Source organism: Gallinula chloropus, assembly GCF_964237585.1.
Source record: "Gallinula chloropus genome assembly, chromosome: 1".
Classification (NCBI taxonomy): domain Eukaryota; kingdom Metazoa; phylum Chordata; class Aves; order Gruiformes; family Rallidae; genus Gallinula; species Gallinula chloropus.
The window spans coordinates 81556830-81577059 of NC_140085.1; the positions used below are offsets into that span (position 1 = coordinate 81556830).

Consider the following 20230-nt stretch of genomic DNA (forward strand, 5'->3'; position numbering starts at 1 on the left):
AGTAAAGGCAGAGATCGAATAATTCAGTTACCTGTGGTACATGGGGTTGAATGTACCATTGTGTCACAGCCCTTTTAAGGGACAGGAGGAGGGATGATGCAGAACATCATCTTTGTCAAGGTGTAGAACAACATCTTAGTCATCCCACGAAAAGCCTTGTGAGGCAGATACAGTCAAGTTGACAGCATTAGGTACTAACAGAGCGCAATGCAAAGGCACTGTCAGACCTATGAATCTCTCCATTTGAGTTCACCTGTCCCCAGTCTTAACAGCTTCTGTAGCCAGAAGCATGCTGAGGAAGTGACATGGATTTTGATTGCTGAAGTTACCAAGTGCTCAAAAGCCCATTTATGTGCCCTGCAGTACTAGTCCAAACGAGGCTCATCCTCACACATCTTGAGGCATACCAAAATGCTAAAGCTCTTCTACCGCTATGTTCCAGATAGGATTTTTTTTATAAGATGCTGGGTGGGAAGGTAGTTGTGCTTCCTCCCTATCTCTGCTTAAAGTAATACCTGCTGCTTTTCATTTTGCAGTGGCAAAACATTGTGAAACACAGACTGTGACAATGGTGGGGGTTTGTTTAGAGGTTTTTCTTGGTTTTCTGTATATCCTACAGCTCTAAAATGAGTCAGTTGTGACCCAAGAAATAATTGATGGGGATGAATTTACAGAAATAAGCAATAAACCCTAGGAAGCCTAGGTTTTTGACAGCTAATTTTAGTTAACTAGCTCAAGTTTCATTTGGTGGTGATTAGGTATCCTCAAACTGGTAATTTACTATAATAAAAACTAGTTTTCAGAGGATTCATGCAATTGTAAACCATGTGTAGTGGTTTATAATAGCCGTGTTGCATATAGATAAAAAATACCCTGTCGCTCAGCCAATTGGCTGTGTGTTTTTAATTCTCAGCATTCTGCAATAATAATAAAACAGCTGGGGCAGGAAATTGGTCATTTGCTAGTAGTTAATGACTGATTTGTGTGTGTTTGCCATCCTCCACCACCAACAGAACTGAATAACGCTATAAATTCCCTGCTTCTTCTGGGTATAAAAATTGTGACTGAGTTACGGAAATTTTGGGCTATGGCCGAGTGTATTCAAGATTGGAGAAAATGAATCTCATGCCTGGTCGAATTGTGTTTTAATATAGATCTTTTAATAGAGGGTCTTTTTACACATGTTCTCATGTGGGGGGAGGGAATGAAAATATTTGACTTTTGATTCATTATTGTAAAGTAGCTGTGTTTAAACTTTTTATATTTTGTCACCTTTTTTTTTGTTTTACATATTCTTCTCTCACCTCCAAAATTCAGCCTAACTCAGCAGGAGCAGTTCAAAGCACAGCAGGGGACGGGAACAGGAGTTTCCCCAATGATGATTAATTCTGCTAATAACAAAGAAGTGGATATCTTACGGATGCTTACCAAGGCCAAAGATGAGTATACCAAGGTGAGACTTGCTGTCTATAAAAAGAGGACATTTATTTTTTGCTACATGTGATGCCAAGTTGTTCACGCTTTAAATTTTAAAACAGAGAAGGTTTGGGGGTTTTTTAGTCTTATTCAAAGTGAAACTGATTTTGTATACAGTGCTCTCTTATTTTGCATATACGTAGCTGGTAGAAAGGTTTTGTCAGACTTTGTTAAAGATTCAAAAAGAATCAATGCTATCAATAAAAACTTTCTGAAAGGAGAACATGTATATGATTGACTCTTTGCTGAATAAAGCAGGATGAACAAGTGTAAATCGGCTCTCATTTTGACCCTTAGAGCTCCTGTGCTTATCGTGTAGCACCCATGTCTTCTTTCTGGGTGGAGTATTCAAGCCTGCTAATAGTTTCTGTGGTTTGTACAGATAACTTCCTTCAGAAAAGACCTTAATCTGTGAAGTTACTGCTTTTAATTGTTGTTTTCAGCTACTTTAAAACTAATGAAAGGAAATGAAGAGGTTGAAATGTAGTATGATTTCAACCCGTGTGCTGCTTTGGTCTTCTGAGGCTTCTAAATAAAGTAGTAACTAATGGACTAATAATGTTCTGTGTTATTGAGCAATCAAAAATGTTTTACTTTGGGGAATAAAACTCTAATAATTTTAACTATTCATATATACGCCGTGAATTTTTTACAGAGCCTGCAGATTCCTACTGCTGTTTTCTGTATTTCATATGTGTTGTCATGCAATAATAAAGCTCATAAGTATTCTGAATCTAGAAATATACATCTTAAACATAAGCAGTTTAAAGAGAGAAAAAGTCATTTTTCTGAAATGTGGCTACTAATAAGATCCTCAAAAAGATAATAGCAAACTATTTGAGTTATGGTGAAATGTAGCCCTTTTTGTTGTGGTGCAGCTTCTTTTGAAACTTAGAGCCTTCTTATTTTCTGTAATAGGGACTTAATGTATTATAGTGGACAAAAATCTCCAAAACCTGCTATCTATGTTGTAACGCTGAAACAGTATCTTAGCATTAAAAAAAGTATCTCGTTTTGGGATACTGTGAATGGAAAACTGGAAATGTATTAGGCTGGCTTCAGATTCTATGAGAGGGAAGTTATGAATCTTTACAGAAGTTACCTTCATTTTCTACATGGACACACAGAAAATCAAAGCAAAGGAAAGGAAATTCTAAAAGATCTGTTGTTTAAATAAAAGGCCTGTGGGATTTTTTCCCACTGCAGATAAGATCTTGGGCATACTTGCTTCTTGCCTTATCTTTAATCTTGAAGTGACTGCTAAGGAAATAACATGAATCTTCCTCTTCATTTGGGACATGAGCACTAAGACTATCTTAGGTCTTAATTTGATAAGTAGCTCTCAAGCTGACAACTTGCGAACTTTCATTGCTTTAAGCTTAGACATCTATCTACAAAGCTCTTCAAAATCCCTTCAGGTCTTGACTGGCCTTCTCATACCAGATTTCTAGCATCACTTCAATGGACTTGATAGTCTTTGCAGTTCCCATGTCTCAAACTCAGGATTTTTGCTGTGGAGCATTAGGCTGCAGTGTGACATTGCATTTGCTACAGGAGAACTGCAATAATGAGGTAGTCTGTTGTTTCCTTTGACAATATTCTGTTCACCTTCATATTGTACAGGTAGACTATGAAATCTTACAACACAGAGCAGTTGTTTGCCTTAGATGTCTCTGACTATACTAAACTTGCCTAAAACATCTTAAGTGGTGGTCTTATTCTTTTTTTATTAATGTTTGCCACGTGTGTCTTTTTTTCCCAATGTTGCTTAGCATTTCTTTGACTTGATCTTAGAATCTTTTGGTTTCTTCTGCATCTTTTGCAGGAGCATAGCTTTGAATGAGACACATGACTAAGAGAGTCGTGTGAAGCAAGATGTAGTAATTGTCAGATGTTGCAGCTGATGAGTACTCTTCTGGTTCTATCACTAAAGACCATGGTGACATTTCTTTCATGCTGCTTTTTGCTATTTGATGATGGTGACATCTCACATCACCTTTACCTGCCCACCTGACTGTTGCTTAAAATGTCATGCTGATGCTCCTAACTTATTCATCGGCAAGGCTATGCCACTACCCATCTGCCAAAGTGACCTTACATTCTGAGCTCCAGTAGTTACAGATCTCTCTGAAATAATCACAGGGGTTTTTTTCTTCTCAACATACCTCCCTGTATGTGATACCAACCTTCTAGCCATGTTAGCTGACCATGGAAATGATAACAGGTCAGGTCGATTTCATTCTCTAGAAGCCTTCATATATGCTGCCGTTTGTTTTGCTGGGGAATTTGGTCTGAAAAATACTCGTACAACAATAACTTCATTAAACTCTCCTGCTTCTCATTTCATATTGATGTGATCATGTATAGTAAGACAGCGGAATGTAAGGTACTTGTGGTTTCTGAAGAAGTTAGCTTGTTAAAAAATTCTGGAGAAATAAGGATCGAATGGCTTTATTTAAATTCTTCAGAACTCATTGTGAAATATGCAAGAGTGCATTAAAGAAAAAAGTTTAAGTGCTTACAGATTTTTTTGCCCCAAAATCTGTGCTGAAAAATAGCGATAAGAAGGAGAAATACTGCAGAAAATATTGGAAAAAAGGCAGCAACCTTTAAGAGAACAGTTTGGGAGAAAAAAGCTATTTAATCTTACTGAAGTGTGGTTTTGGTCCATGTAGTATCATAATGGGTTGGGATGTATCCAATCTAAAAAAAAAATGATCTTCACCTGTTTAAGTGTAGAGCAAATAGGGGCTACAGGAAGCATTTCTTTGAATTATGAAAAAAACCTTTCATCTTATAATTAACTAGGTGAGATGTCTAATTGTCATTAAGTGAATAAAAGACAAGCCACCAGTAAGAAACTGAGTTGGGAAGGTGATTTAAGCATAATTCAGTCGTTTGTCCTAATGTACTTAAAATTTAAGAAAAGAAAAAAAGGTGATAATGTCACAGAAGGCTCTGTACTAGGACATTGCTGAGGGTCCATATGAACTGCCTGGAAGTGATAAAATAAAGTTTGTAGAAAGCAAACAAATAGGTAGTCATGAGGCTTCAGTTATTCAAGTTCAAGAAAAACAATGTGTAAGCTCAGAAGACCAACAAAAACTATGAGCTTCAGCAGTGGATTTATAAATGTAACTCAGAGCTAATAAAGAAAGGAAGCTTCCTTAGTTTAAAGCTTTACTAGTTATATTAGTGTTGTAGGCTTGTGTTTACACTTTTATTGATGGCTTCTTTCTGTTATGGTTTTTCACAGTAATCCTTTCATAACTATTTTAAACATGAATTGCAAAGCAAAACTGGAACTTAAATTAAGTGTAGATTTCTATCAAGTGCTTCCATTAATCAGGCTTTGAATCATAGAGAAGGGAGGTAAGCATGGACCAGCTCGAAAAGAAAACTGTTTTCCTTACCATGAATAGTCTTTTGATTTAGGGATTTACTTGAATTTTGGGACATCCTTACACATCAAACTTGCACTGCACCATGAGAAGATGTTAAACAGTATTGACCCCAATGTCAAATCCTGAGGTACACTGCTAATGACTGTCCTCAGTTTGACTTCATGATAACAATACTTTGAGTCCAGCAGATCAGACAGTTTTCTGTCCACCTCATTGCCCAGTTACATAGTCTGTATTTCATCAGTTTGTCTTTGAGGGTGTTACTGAAGACAGTGTCAAAAACTTTGTGTAAAGTCAAGGTAAACAATATCTACTGTTCTCCCATCATCCGCTGAACCAGTCATCTCACTGTAAAGGGCTGTTGGGTTGATCAAGCATGATTTACCCATTGTAAATCCATGCTGGCTACTCCCAATCACTTTCCTGTCCTTAATTCTTTTAGAAATGGCTTCCAGTGGGGAATATTTCTGTAAAAGAGTTGCAGTTCTAATTCCAGTTTTTAACAAAACCAATTTTAAATGTTCTTTATGGGTACATTATTCCACCATCCATCTAAACTACTTCTAGCTGTCTACTGATGCAGGAAAAAACATGTCTGTTACTTGTTTCTAAGGGGCTTTTTCTTTTTTTCCCTAAGTACTGGAAAAGCAGCAGGAAGGTAAGAAAGAAAACTGAGATTTAGAGGGAATCCTCATACCCAGGGAGTCTTGAATTGAGTGTTTATTTTTACATATGCTTTGTGGGTTTAGAAAATTAGGTTGCAGTTGTTATAGTTCTTTCAGTAGCATAACATTTCATTTTCAGTGCTGCAGCAAATACTTCTGGTTATTAAGTACATGACTGTGTCTGGATTTTATTGTAGTGTTGAACTATGGGAGAAGATATCGTCCCACTTACGAAAAAGTATTTCTTTTCTGTTGCAGTGTAAGACCTGTTCAGAGCCAAAACAGATAACCAGTTCCTCTGCCATCTATAACAACCCCAACCTAATCAAGCCAATTCCAGTAAAGCCTAGTGAAAATCAGCATCAACGAGTATCTCAGCAAAGCAAGGTAAATTTTTGTTGTTGTTGTTGTTTTCTGCCTGGGCATGCTGTAATCAAGTAGCCATGTAGAAATACTTATTTGAGTCAAAAGGTCAGTGCAAGAATTTGAGATGAAACCACAATAAGGAATTATTTTAATGAAAAACGGATCTGTTTTATAAAAAGCCCCCCAACTCTCACCATATGATGTGGAAGAATGTAAGTTATATCCTGATGCAAGGAAAAATGGTAATCTTTCAGTTTTCAGATGCTGACTAGACTTCAGGTCTAGTCAGTTGCTGGACCACATTTTTTGTGTTCTTTCTCTTCAGGTGAATTCAGTCAATCTGAATAAAGACACTCTCTTCAAGCTAAATCCTAAAAAGTTATTTCAGCTCTGACAGGGAGATGCACAAGAAGTGGCCCTACTTCATACAAGGGGAGATTTGTGTCTTTTACTAATACTGTACTGATGGCTGGAAGGGAAGATGCTCTTTCATGATATTTAAAGTGAAGCCACTGCTATCTCTCAGATGCACTGCTTTTCTCCCACATTAGCAGCTTGACAAGTGTCTTCTTGCCCTTCCTATGTGACAAAACTATTAAAAATTCTCCTGGGAGAAAGAAGCACTGCGGTTTTGTCAGCTTTTCCTTGAATACTGCTGGCTAAATACTGTCATCACCTAATGTAACTTATGCATGAGGGAGCTGTGTTTACTTTTATCCCTTGTCCCCTCACAGAATGTGGAGCCTGAACCCCAGCACTTGTCTCTGACAGCACTGTTTGGAAAACAAGAAAAGCCAGATGTCTCAGAACCGCTTAATAAACAGCATCAAGAGAACCTTCCTGTTAGGCAGGGCGTGGTGCGTTCGCTGTCCTACGAGGAACCGAGCAGGCACTCGCCCTCGGCAGAGAAGCAGCTTTGCCCCGCCATTCAGAAGCTTATGGTGCGTGGGACAGACCTTCACCCGCTCGCTGAGTTTCCTGAGAACCGACTCTGTGAGAATGGCAATATCCACCCTGTGGGTGAGACTTTCACAGGGCTCTTCCAACCTGTGACTTCTCATGGTGTTGCAGCATCTCACGTAGTTCAGGATACTGCTGGCACTCAGAGCTTGCTGCAGAAATTGCAGGGTCAGTCAGGGCCAGTGACTAAAATGGACTCCAGCGCAACGGGATCTGTGAACTCGACAGCTTCTGTGTTCAGCAGGACTCCTGCCACTGTTGGAGCACCAGCGGCACCAGTAAACAATATGAGCCAGCCACCTTTGGTGTATTTCAATGGTTCCCTACCAGGCCAGACTTTAGAGTCTCAGACACTTGGTAAAGAGCAGTCCAAACTTCCTAGACAGTCACTTTCTCTCTCTGGCAGCCAAGCAGCCAATTCGGGGGTGATTTCACCTCAAGAGTTGCTGAAAAAACTCCAGATAGTGCAACAGGAGCAACAGTTGCCTGTATCCAGCAGACCAACCTTGGCAGCTAAGTTTCCTGTTACTCAGAATACCAGTACACTGAAACCACTGGATTCCTGGATAGAAAAGACACCGGGTACAGAAAAACAGAGCTCGCTCTTGCAGGTAAATGGACAACTTCCAAATTGAAAGTCAATAAATAAATTGAAGTCTAGCAATCATTTCAACTTGGAATTTTTTAAGGTTAGACTTTGTTTTGTTTTGGCTAGAATATTCTTGTTACTGTCTACATGCTGCACATCATTCATTCTGCAGGTGATCATTTAATAACATCAAGTAAGTTATGATTTGCCAAGGTGTAATATTGTAAATACAGAAGACTACATCTCTAGCACTTCCTTAACGACCAAAAATAGTGCAGTCTTGGTTTTTTCCAGAGATGCTTTCAAAAGTCACCTAGGTGACTTTTGCCATACTTGCTCTCAGGCTGATGTGTGTAATTGCTGGTTATCAAGTGTAATATTTTTGGGTTTAATAATTAATTTTTTCTCAGTAGTCATGGCTTTCTCTGTGCAGGTATGCATTCCTTTGTATGCTGCTTGCTGAAGGTGCTTAAAAGGTCACTTATTTTCTAACAGCAGTTTTTTTGGAAGCATTTGTATATTGCTGAATTGGTTACCTTGTACTGTAACTACTACTTCTAGCTATTTATCAGCTTTTATTAGCTGCTTTTTTTTAAATTGTTATGCTTTAGTTTGGAAAAAATGTCTCTGAATTCCTTCAAAAATCCCAAATCCCTTAATTCATGTTATTGTGACCCTAAAAGTCAGATCAGTGTCTTAAAAATTCAGGAGATATCAAGAGACTGTATTCTCTCTCATAAGTGCATTTTCCTGTTCTTCAGAAAAGCATGTGCAATTACAAAGTGTCCCATCCTGGACAACTAATATCTTTAACAACTTCATTTTCTGTCAGTTCTTCTGCACTTGAATGTCTTTAAATGTCCTGTTTGGGGATGAGCAAGCTTCTAAGCCTCTCTTAACTTCCTTTGTTGCATCCACAAAACGTGCATTGTACAGGAGTCTGACTTGTAGTGGAATCTGGAATTTACTTGTCCAAATGATACAGCATTCACCTTTTCAGTGTGATGCTCAAAAGCTGCTTTTCTGTTGCATGATCTTTAAGAGCCAAAGGAAAGACTAGAGGATACTTCCGTATGCTCCAAGGTTCTCCTGATTCTAGGTGGTTATCTTGCATGTGAAGAGGCTGCAACAGTCATTTAACAATTAAGGGCCCCATCTGTCACCAACACTGTGACGGGTCAAGATCTCTAATTCAGTGAGAGAGGTCAGAGGAAGATGAATTTCATATAGCAAGCAGCCATCATTACTTTCATAGTTTTCATTAAAACAGCATGGCTTCGAATCTGTGGGAAAGAGTTGGGGAGGGGAGAGGGGTTAGTCACTGAAATCAATCTAGGATGCTTGCAGATGGTAATCTGAATTTTCAGTGGAGTACTAATGAATAAAAAGAGGGTCTAGAGGCACACAAATGTATTTCTCTTTTCACTGGGAATGGAACTTACCTGCTATAAATGAAAGAAATTGCCTGATTCACTGGTAAATGTACTGATAGCATGGAGACATAAGACAGTCCTACCTTGAAGGTAAAAGTGAACAGGCTATACGTTATAAGCCAGTGTACCTGTATAAAAAATGGCAAATACACTGATATATTTTCAAATTACAAATCCGTATTGCTGCTGATAGGGCTAATGACTTTATGTATATTTGAAAAAGAAAATGATGCCAGCATTGACTGCAGTATGGAAAGAGAATTACTGGGGTCTGACATAATGCAATTTCAGTAATTTGATGCTTGAGTAGGGATAGAACAACAGCTTGAGAGAAGAGAAAAATCTTCATTGGAACACGTCTCATTCACTGCAATTACTGCTGCAAGGTTGCCCTGAGATAAAAGGAGAAAGCCAGTGAGGGGGACTCAGCCTGCCTTTGCGTGGCTGCCAGCAGGCCAGGTACACCGAGACTGCCTAGGGGCAGCTTCATGGGCTGGCACAGCCACAGCTGCTGCAAAACAGTGTTAGGTACAGCTCCTCCCAATCATTTAGAGTTGTTTAGGAGAATTAATGCATAGAATAAAAATGGTGATGAAGGTAAGACGTTGTTTAGTCCACCTGAAGCTCTGCAGTTTGGAAGGAATGGCCTCTTTTACATGCAGCAGATTGCCAAAAAAAGGGAGCTAAAAATGAAAGAACAAGCCTGTATTCTTGTAGAATGCCATGAATTAGCTACATGAAGTAGTCCTTTTATTTTTTTTGGGTGGGGGGGGAGAGGGGACAATAAAAATTTGAAACAAGTTTTTAAATCAGCATTATTTTTTTTGTTATATCATCCTTGCTGTAGACCAAAGGCTTTAAGTGCTGCCATGCCTGCAGACAGACATTCAAGTGAAATTGAATTGGCACAAATATATCTGAACATGCTCATGCAAAATTGATCAAAGCAGATTCTGACAACAAATGCAGCAAAAGGTTTGTTCTCTGTAATTATTTATCTTTTGGTATTGCCTCTTTTACTACAGTTCAGCATACAGAAAAGCAAATTCTAAAAAATCTGACAGGAATAGAAAGGTATCTGGACAGTGTCTGTTGCTGGAAAAATCATATTAAAGAAGCACACTAGATCCATCAGCAGCACTAAGAAAATGAAAGCTATAGCCTTTTCCACAGTTGACACATTACAAGTCCAAGTTTAAATTGGTTTCTGCTGCATCTCCATATGGTGTCAGAACTGTGATCTCCCACATGGAAAGGAAGAGACCAGTTACCAAAAAAAAAAAAATTTTTAAAAATTAAAAATTGAAGAATAATAGGCAGAAGCGTTCGGTCTGGTCTGGTGCCAGCCCTGTTCTGTGAAGTGTTCCTTATGCGGACAGAGTTGTAACATGTGCTTAAGATGCAATAAAGAAGCATTAATCTGCAGTGGGCTTTTAAGCATATGCTTTGTGTTAGGGATGAGTTGTCCTGATTATAGATACATGCATCCTTAAGTGTTTATGTTAATCAGAATTATGTTTTTAAAAGTGCTTACAATAACCTTGACACAAATTTATGTTTTCTTCAGAAGGCCACTTATGTTGCAGCCCATTTTTCTTATTTCTTAGAGCATTTTCCATCAAGAATGTGTTTTCTCTGTAGTGATAGATCTTCTGAGTACATGCATGGGACCTAGCTAGTATCTTTGGTGTGAGCACCACACCATTACCTCTCAATTGTCCTCATTGCAGTTTCAGCATGAAGTTGTAAACGTGCACAGGAGGAATGCAACAGGTATCTTAAACTTGTTTGGAAAGTAATTTAAGATTCTGTAGTTAAACATCAATTCAAAAATGACTAATTAATCTTGCAAGGCAAAGCAGTGTTAGCATTGTAGCCAGGATTATTTTAATAGTAACTGTCTTTAAAGCTCCTCAACCATTCTTAGATTAAATGTTCTCACTGTTAGGTAATGCCACTAAAACCAGTTAAAGGTTCACAGAACCCACCAGCTGCTGATGTTCCAGAGGAGAACGTGATGCATGTGGGATTTTGCATGTGTGGGAAGCAACAGAGAGTGCCACTTTGCATTACAGGAGACCCAATGCCTTCATTAGTTCATGGTATTAAGTGAATCTGCCAGCTATCACATCATCTAGCTGCCAGCAGCCACACAGAATGTCAGCCATAGAATCATGGAATTGTTTTGGTTAGAAAAGACCTTTAAGATCATCAAAACAGAGATCTTAGCATTTGTGCTTCCGAGAAGAGATACTATATGCTGCAACGATTATTTGGCACATTTTTCATTGTTCTTGCTTCACTGCTGAACAACTGACAGTAGCCTCCTACTCTGTTATTAGTGACTCAGAGACTTAAGTGCTGACCTGATGAAGCCAGGGATAATTCAGTAGAGGCTGGATGAACAAGCAACTCAGGTTAAGTTTTGCAGGAAAGATGATCAACAGCATTTTGGAAGGAGCTGCTACATCTTGTGAGAAATCACCCAAAGCTAAAAGATTGACCCAAAGGCTATTAGGTCTCTACAGAGTGGTTTTGGTGCTTTTCAGCAAAAGCATGGTGCTGTAGGAATTGCACTAGTAATGCCAGGGTCAGCGTCCCATTTTCTGGTGGGTGTCAGTTGTCCTAGCGACTGAAGGTGATTGGAACTAAATCCAAAATGACAATTTGCCTTTCTGTTGGGGTTTTTTTCATTGTTTTGGGGGGGTTTTGGGGGGGTTTAAAGTTGTTTATGTGCAAGCTTGTTTATATGGTAGCAGCTTTGAGCATGATCTGTTGGCAAAAAACACCCATATTTCAGTGTTTGGATACAGAAACAAATGCTCTACACTGAAAAACTTGCACATACATTTCTATTCTGACGAGTTATTTTAAGTTTTGCAGTAACCTGTAGATACTGTGTCACCAGTAGATGGCAATGTTGCTTATTCCATATACCTTCCATATGCTTGGCAAATGCTACCAAAAAGCCATTTCACCAACTAATTTTTCATGTGTCTTTTAAACCACAATATTATACGTGTTTGACAGTAGTCGCTGTATGTTATTAAGAGCACAGTTTATCTCAGGTTTTGTTTATTTGCCTTGGACTCTAGAGAGAAATGTCTTTTGATGACATCTAGGTCTTTGACAGACTGGCATAGATTCAACTGTATCAGTGTGTCTCCTCCAGCTGCTTACCACCATCCCTTTGCTGGAGGTTCTTGCCTTTGGAGACCAGTGTCTATATTTATTGTTTAAATCACATTAGGAACAATCATCTGGTTTAAGCAAACGCTGCCAGTTTTGCTTGAGGTAAATTAAAGAGAAGTTACTTCATCTGCATGGATGAGTAGAGCCAAAGTGTTGTGGTAAGTGTCTGGAGGTAGTCAGGCTTCTACAGGCAGGAGAGCAAAGTTTCTCACAGAGGATGTGTGCATGGTCTGAAGGTCTCATTCCACAGAATGATGTCACTTTTTACTTTTATTGGTTTTCTTCTAAAATGAACAATGCTGTTCACGCATAGGTGCACAAACATATACACTCCCTCACTGTGTGAAGCAAACCTACAATAATTTAGACATATCTTAACTCATTTAAGAGCCTGTAACACAGGCTGTGGGATTTCTGTTACTATTACATGCCATGGGGTAGAAAAAAGCTGTAGGTCAAGAGTTTCATTTTTTTAGTAGGACTGTATTTGAGAAATGGAAAGAATACTTACCTAAAATGTGTACTGGGAGATTTTTGCATTGGGTGCATGTTGCATGCTTTCTAATATCCATGAGTCTTTTCTGATCCCTTTTCTGATCTTATTCCTTCAGTTTTGCATAAAACAGCATGAGATCTCAGTCCTCCTCGTTTCTTTCTATGTCTCTATTGTAGTTAAACTAACATTGTTTGGAAATGTCTTGTCTAGAACAGTCGTAACTGGTAGTAAGACATGCTGCAAAAATTTGTGCTTTGATATTACACTACATTGTTTTGCACATGTAGGAAATAAACCTCAGTTTTATTTTCTTAATTACAGTTTTTCTTCAAAATTGAAGTGTAAATCAGGCAGAGAGTTGAAGCAACACAGTAGCCTTTCACTTTCATACAGGAGCAAAAAATCATGCTCCAGTTTAAAAGAGCGATGCTTTGGTGAGCTCCTATGAATTATTTTATATGTTCCTTTCTTGGAAACAAAGGATTGGATACTTGAATAGCAAGAAGACAGATGATTGGGATTCAGGTTTATTACTGGAATTACCTGGAAAGAACTCTCTGCAAACTGAGTAAATAAACTTTCCATTATATTATATCAATAGTGTTTATTAGCCCTGGGTGCTTTAGAGTTCTAAGTTCCATTGCATAATTTAGAGGGAAGAGTTTTTTTGACACTGATCTTTGCAGGTTGGCATGGATAGGATACTGAGGGAACCTCAGAATTGCTGCAGCATCAAGATTTTTCCTTCTCTTTGAGGGACTTATTTTGTCAACTGAGTGTTGATTAGGAGTTGGTTCTGGCAGTGCCACTAGCTCACTGTGGCTGTTCAGATATATGACTTAATCTCTATTTTCTTTTCCCTCTCCTTAAGGAAAATGAGAAGAAGCAAAAAAAATGTATACATATTTATACAGTAATTTGAAAGTTATAATTGGCGAATAACTTTTTTAGTGTTAGGTACGAAGATCAGTCTTAAATAATGGTACTTACATGTAAGTATATTTTCAGACTTGCTGTCCCGATGTAGAAGACTTTACAACAGCATTCTGTAAGAGTGTTGATATTTAATACTAGTCTGGTTTCCATAATAAAATGCTCTTATCATTACATCATTGTTGCAATCTCAAATTGGATGGAAGACATTTTCATCTGGAAATAAATCATGCATGGGTGTCCTGAACTGGCATTTCACATAACTTTATCAATCTCCAGCAGTCTCTATGCCTGTTGCAAATTGGTCTGCAGTTTTCATCATCCACATTCCCATAGAATTAAGTAGCTAGGTTTAATAGATGACTTCTTTCTTTATATAAACAGGTAATGTCACCTCAACGCATTCCTGCCACTGTGACTCCTACCTTGTTGATGTCCCCCATGGTGTTCACTCAGTCTACACCTGCACCACCAAAAGCAAATGAAAGTGGTCGGTTAGCAACAGCAAACCAAGAACCTGCTGCTAGCTCAGCTAGCCTCCTCCTCCCACTGCAAACCTCAGAGCCATCTGTAGTCAACAGCAGCTCAATGACAAAGATGCAGCTGCAGGAAACGCTTCTACACCTGATCCAGGTAGAGTGCCAAGAATTCTCCTACTTTGCTTAAAATCCTGAGTCCTGTTTTTCTGTAAGCACCCGATAATCAGTTGCATCTGCCTGTCTAGAGGCTAAACGAATAATTAAAATATATGCTGGAAGTTGTGCTACTGATGGCTGCGTGTTAATGGAGCACTGTGGCGTAGACTGGGAATGTGATCGCCTCTCCTTGCACAGGGCAGGATTAACTGCATTTTGATAAATGCCTCTGATTTGGGGTTCGGGAAAGATAATAAATTTGACAGAAAAGAACAAAGATGACTGAAAGCTTCATAAGGTCAGCCCATGAGCCAGAGAGATAGCAATTGTATTTTTAGCTAAGGATAAATAATGGGTGATTATCCTAGCTGCCAAATATTTCAGAGATACGTGGTAGCAGAAAGAGGAATTCAGATGGGAAATTAAAATTGCAGGATGAGTGTGAGCAACTTTAAAATATGGGTTAGATAACCTAAAAATATACTAGTTCGGCATATTCCATGTAATTCTCTAGTTGAAACGCTAAAATTCTTTTTGCTGCAGTTTTTCAGGTTTAAATGTGACAAAGCATTAACAACATTATGTATGAGATGATTGTTTACTGCTTAGGGATGATAGGAATGGTTATGAATATTTTTTCCATATTGTGCCACGTGATGAATATCTGAAGAGTAGAAGTTGAGGAGAGGTTATATAACTAGAGACCTGGCTACTGAGCAGAAGGAATAGAGACACAGGATTAAGGGTCCAGTTTGTAGGCCGGAACTATGTACCTGTATGGCTTTGGAATAAAAAGAAAAATTATTATTGCAGTGTTATTTGTGATTATAAATTATAAATGCTATTTAAGCTATAAACCCAGAAAGAAAATAGTATCTTTAACAAATTAGAGGCTTTTCTTTTAGTCTGACATTGAGAAATAAAAATATCACGTTATCCTGGCTTGACATACTTTGAATATCTGGATAATGGTAAAACCATGTATGAAGTTAAAGAGAAACTGGTCAAGGAAAATTGGATTTTACGCCCTGAAACTGTAGTTGTAGAATGCATATTTGACCCTGCTGTTCTTGGTGGTTGTTAGGCCTGAGTTACCCAGAAATTATTTACTGCCCATTTCTTGCCTGTTATTTTCCATTATATAAAAGTGCCATGTCGAATGCTCCTAATTTTCCTCAAATGGTACTGAGATTTTAATTATCCTCCCATGTTTATGTGAGCTCCACAGGATACTCTTTCTTAATGTGGGTTGACTCGTTCTTGCAAAATGATCTTCAGAAGGAAAAAGTTACACAAGCGTCAGAGCAAAAGGAGAAGCCGCAGTTAGGAGCATTGAGTCTGAGTGCTAAACAAGATGTGAGGATTTGCCCAGGTAGGATTTAGTGTGGGATCAAAACCCAGGGTGTTTTGCTGTTCCTTCAGACATGCTTGGAATTAGCACTGACCTAATGGAGGAAACTACATATGGAAATCCCTAGGTAAATGAGGGCAGAGAGAAGAAATTACAGGGTTGGAGCCTCACCGTGTTACCATGCAAAAGCAGTGGAGTCTGATTCTGGAAAATCCGCTTTCAGTCTACTCATTACTTCTTATAGAGACACAGTCATGTTTGCTGCAGTAAAGGTTTATGTTCACATGGAGTTCTTCTCAGGCTACTGGCAAGGCTTGGAAATAATACGTATTTCTGATGAGGGAAATAGCCACCTATGCTGCTCGCTTTTTAAAAACAGAGAAAGGTTGAAAAGTATCTAGTCTGTGAAATGGAAAAACCTAATCTCTTTCCTCAGAAGACCTATTGTACCTGTTTTCTTTTTCAGAATGATGACAACTTCTTAAATATTATTTATGAAGCATATCTCTTCAGCGTGAGAAAGGCAGCAATGAAGAAGTCTATGTGAAAGACGATTTTGAAAATTCAATTTCTGTTGTTTCCTGAACTCCAGGAAAAAGGTTTCAGTTTTGCCAAGTACATTTACATTTAAAGCAACGAGTGGTCATAGGCATTTTGCATACATGTAGATTTTGCTTGTTGGCGAATATGGGTTGTACTGAGAAGGGAGGAAGCGAGAGGAAACAGATTGTGCCTTTGGGGAGGGGAGTGTCGCGATACTGAAGACTTAATCACAGAGTATCTTAAATTATTTTTCTTACGGTGAGCCGTACTTAGAATTGGTTTCCCAGCACCCAGGACTCAGTTCTCGGAATTCAGTTCCCTTTTTGACTTGCGGTGGTTACTCACTGAGTAGGTAGGTACTCGTCATGGGGTTTGCTCCGAGAGACGTCACGTGCGCGTGTCCCGATGAACGTGCCCGTCCCTGACCACATGGTGGCAATGTTGGACTATTTTTAGGAACTTGAAAACCCGGGTGAAGTCTTGGAAAGGGAGCGTCTTGGGAAGACTGATCTATCCTCGTCCTTAGTTGTCTGCAAAGCAATTTAGATTAAATGTCATGACTTTCCCCAAATTTTTGTAGAGAAATCTTTTTCTATTTTAACAGGAATATTTTTAGCTAGCTGTAAGAATGGGACTCTGCAGGTGTTTTGAAGAATTTGGGTGGGGGCGGGAGGGTTGTTTGTGAATGTACTTGCTATCAGCGTAGCTCTGGAGTGGCACTGGATACTTGTTTCTATTCCAGATCCAATCTGCATTATTATCAGCAATGTACAGCTTTGGTAAGGGGAAGGCTACCTGGTGTAAAATTCCTATTGATTTTTTTTTAGCGTGTTCCTCGAGCACAATGATTTCATTGATTCATTTCTAAAGAAAATAAAAAGGATAATCCCTGCTATGTGTTGATTTCATTTTATTCTACTGTGGACTATGTATTTGGAGTTGTTGGCTCACTTGTATGACTTCAGAATGTTTTTACACTTGGCAGGCAGTAGAGATGTGAGCTTTTAAATCAATTAGAATAAATGACTGAAAGAAATTTTACAGATGTTTTCATTGGGATCTGCTGCTAAAATGCCAGTTTACTTAGTTCAGTAACCCAGAGTTGTTGCTGAGGAGGCATTTCTTTTGTGAGTGCAGACAACTCAGCCTGTAATCCATAATTGAGTAATCACTCTACTATGGCCATGGATGTAGCCTCATCTCTGAAGCTTCTTCAGTGTAAATTAGGATGCAGGTTTCAATAACTGTAGTTGTAATGATGCAAACAATTCTCCCCACCCCATACATCTGGCCGTTCTCTACTGTAAAGTGTGACTGGGGAGGTAATATGACATACTGCTTGGGAAAGGCTCTAAATCAACATTTTTAACAAGAGCTATTTTCTTTATATGCAAATTAATAACCCCAAGAGAGTCATATTTACAAAACTGCTAGACTCTTCCTCTCTTCCTACAATGAGTAGCTCGTGGTGAACAAGTTGTTTTCTGGTTCAATGTTGTTTTCCAAATTGCTTATGATTCTTGCAGATTCAGTGAAAAGAGCGTGTTGAGCAGGTACAAGGAAGGGCAGACGTGAGAGACAGCAAGCACTAATTCTGATCCCGTAGCCACAATAATTTATGGGATTCTACTGAGTTAATTGGTATTATTACTGAATTAACTGGTGAGGAAGAAATTGGGATCTCCTTAAGAGAGTTTGTGTGAAGCTAAATAGATGGTGTTAAAGCAGGAGCTGCTGCCTGAGAATTCACACACCGTTCATGGTGTCACACGAACACACACTGATTCTTGGGAGCACTTCCTCCTTGAGGCACAACCCCAGGTTTCCTGCTGTTCTCAGCTGTTGAATTTTATAAAATAATTAATTCAATTGAAAGGTACAGAAGCAAGAACAAAGAGAGGACCTTAAACTAAGAAGTCCCTTGTCTGGGGATTTCCTGACCAAATTTTTGGTCTGGGCTCTTTAACATCTAATTGGATTCTTTCTGTGTCCAGGCAGGCTCTTACCTTGCTGATTTGCAGTTTCAGCTGAAGGTTAGAGCCTCCTTATCTTCTAGTTTACACTCCTTGTACACCTGCCCTTGCTGGCGGAACATGGAGAGCTGGAGAGTCCCAGACTTGAGAAAAACACTATCAAAAAACTTTATAGTGGAATTGTTTGGGTTGGAAGGCGTCTCAAAGGCTATCTAGTTCTCTCTAGTTCCAACAACAGTGTGGTATGAAAATCCTTTCCCATACTAAAGGACAACATAGTGCTGTACCTCTGTCACAGCCTAAAGGCCTCAACAAATCCAGCTACTCATGGTAAAGCTAAGCAAACAGCACAAGTCACACCATATTATAATCCTAAGTAATTATTATTATAATGAAAACTTACTTATTTACGGTAAACAATTAATATCCCTCAACACTTGGTGTCTGTGATGCTGGATTATCTGAGAGTGCAGTTTAAAGATGATGGAGACAGATAGTTAAGGCCTTATTTGACATGTACAACTTCTGTAATCAGTGGGTGAAAGTAGTCCTTAAGCATCTCAAGCTGTGTTTGTGATAGGTTTTCTACTCATTGGGAAACATTTTTATTTATAAAAGTGGCAAGTGGAAATTTTAAAAACATCCTCATTTTATTTTTCAGGGTAACACTTGCAAAAATGAAAGCCTTATTTTTTAGAACGTCTTCTACTAACTTTTGATGTTTATGACAACAGTCATGTTGGCACTATGCTTGACAAGATGAGGCTTACCTTAAAGCAAGCAAGGAGGAGCAGTTTCAGGGTTCCTTCTCACTGCCCTCTTCTCCTGGTTACATCTACACCAAGTAACGCTGATGCAGTTGGATTGCTCGGGAGGTGTGCCCTGCCTTTTGTGGAGTGAAGAAAAGAAGGGTAGTTGCTAGAGAAGGAGGGTGCTGGTTTAGCCATGTTGCATGCTGACCAAGAACAGCAGAGGTAAGGAGAGACAACAGGCTCAGAAAGGAATTCTGAATTTTCTGACAGTGAACAGAAAGAGGAAGAGCAGTGAGAGAAATGAAGTGAGAAACTTCCTGCCTGGGTTTCCATTGCAGATGGCAGGATCCGCTGCATCTTCGGAGGCATTTGGGAATTGGAGGCTGAGCTTGGAATTGTACCAGAGCGTAAAACTGTGCTGTGCCCCTGACTCTCTTCTTTCCGCTGCAAACTGAAGCATCTCAGAAAATGGCTTTTTCTAGAAATAGTCTCAGACCCTTCCAGTACAAGGGAAAAGCTGGAGGATCCTCATGGGATACTGAAAACTTAACCTCTGCCTTTTAGCATTGTGTCATGTTTAACAACCCTTTTATCAGCTGGGACTGTCTATGCAGCCAGACCTGTGTGTGATGCCAAGAACTTTACTTTGGGTTTGATAGATCAACTCTCAGCTAGAGTGGTTCTGAACACTTGGTTTCTCCTCTTGTGGGTTTTTTTTTTGTTTTAAAAAGACAGTGTTAGAAGGAGGGAGCACTTGAGCTAGCAAGGCCTTCGGGGAGGAAAAGGTCGCAGGGGTTGGGACTGGCTTTCTTTGCGCCTGGTTGGTCAGTTGGGGTTTGGTTTTTCCTCTGAAAAAGGAAAAAAAGCATAAAATCAGAAAGTATCTAAGGATCATATTAGCTCTGCTTTAGGTGCTTCCACAGTATGCATGTGTAATGTGTTCTTATTGTCTCTGTATTTATGAATGTGCTGCTGGTTTGGGGATTTTTCTCTTCTTGTAGAGTGAATGCCTTCTAAACCGAGGTTTAGCAAGACTTCCAGAAGGTTCAGCAGTGCTTTATGCATTAATCCCAGCCTCAGCTCAGCGTTGCAGTGATTTTAGTTTTCAGTGTAGTTCCACTTAGCCACTGCCCATTTCCTTAGAAAACTCCACGTGTGTTAAACTGGAGTGAGAACACGAGGGGCAGAAGGTTGGTGAAACACTGAAGTGTCTGTCGGCCTTTATCACGGAACACACAATATGCAGCGAAGGCACCCAAATCTTTCCTCAGGCCCTTCTCACAGAAAATTCAAATCCATCATTTGATTTTTATTCATTAACTCTCCTCTATTTACTCCTCCTTGTTGTAGCTGCAAAGGGGATAATTAAAACTGTACAGCAAAATAAAATTTTCAAGGGGCAGGATGCAGCTGAATAGGCAGGAGGCTTCGTCTCCTCCAACAGCCTATTTAGAACGTGTTG

General features: G+C 39.1%; 1 protein-coding gene across 1 annotated transcript in view; it reads left to right on the top strand.

The window, feature by feature from the left end:
• Positions 1-16683, top strand: part of DCP1B (decapping mRNA 1B) — a gene marked incomplete at its 5' end in the record, with an annotated part of 42953 nt that extends 26270 nt beyond the window's left edge. Inside the window, 5 exons of the mRNA XM_084279500.1 lie at positions 1318-1453; positions 5804-5932; positions 6646-7482; positions 13899-14147; positions 15967-16683. Of these exons, the coding sequence (XP_084135626.1) occupies positions 1318-1453; positions 5804-5932; positions 6646-7482; positions 13899-14147; positions 15967-16047 (1432 nt within the window). The 3' untranslated portion in view covers positions 16048-16683. The remainder of the gene's footprint in view (positions 1-1317; positions 1454-5803; positions 5933-6645; positions 7483-13898; positions 14148-15966) is intronic.
• Between the last annotated feature and the right edge of the window lie 3547 nt (positions 16684-20230).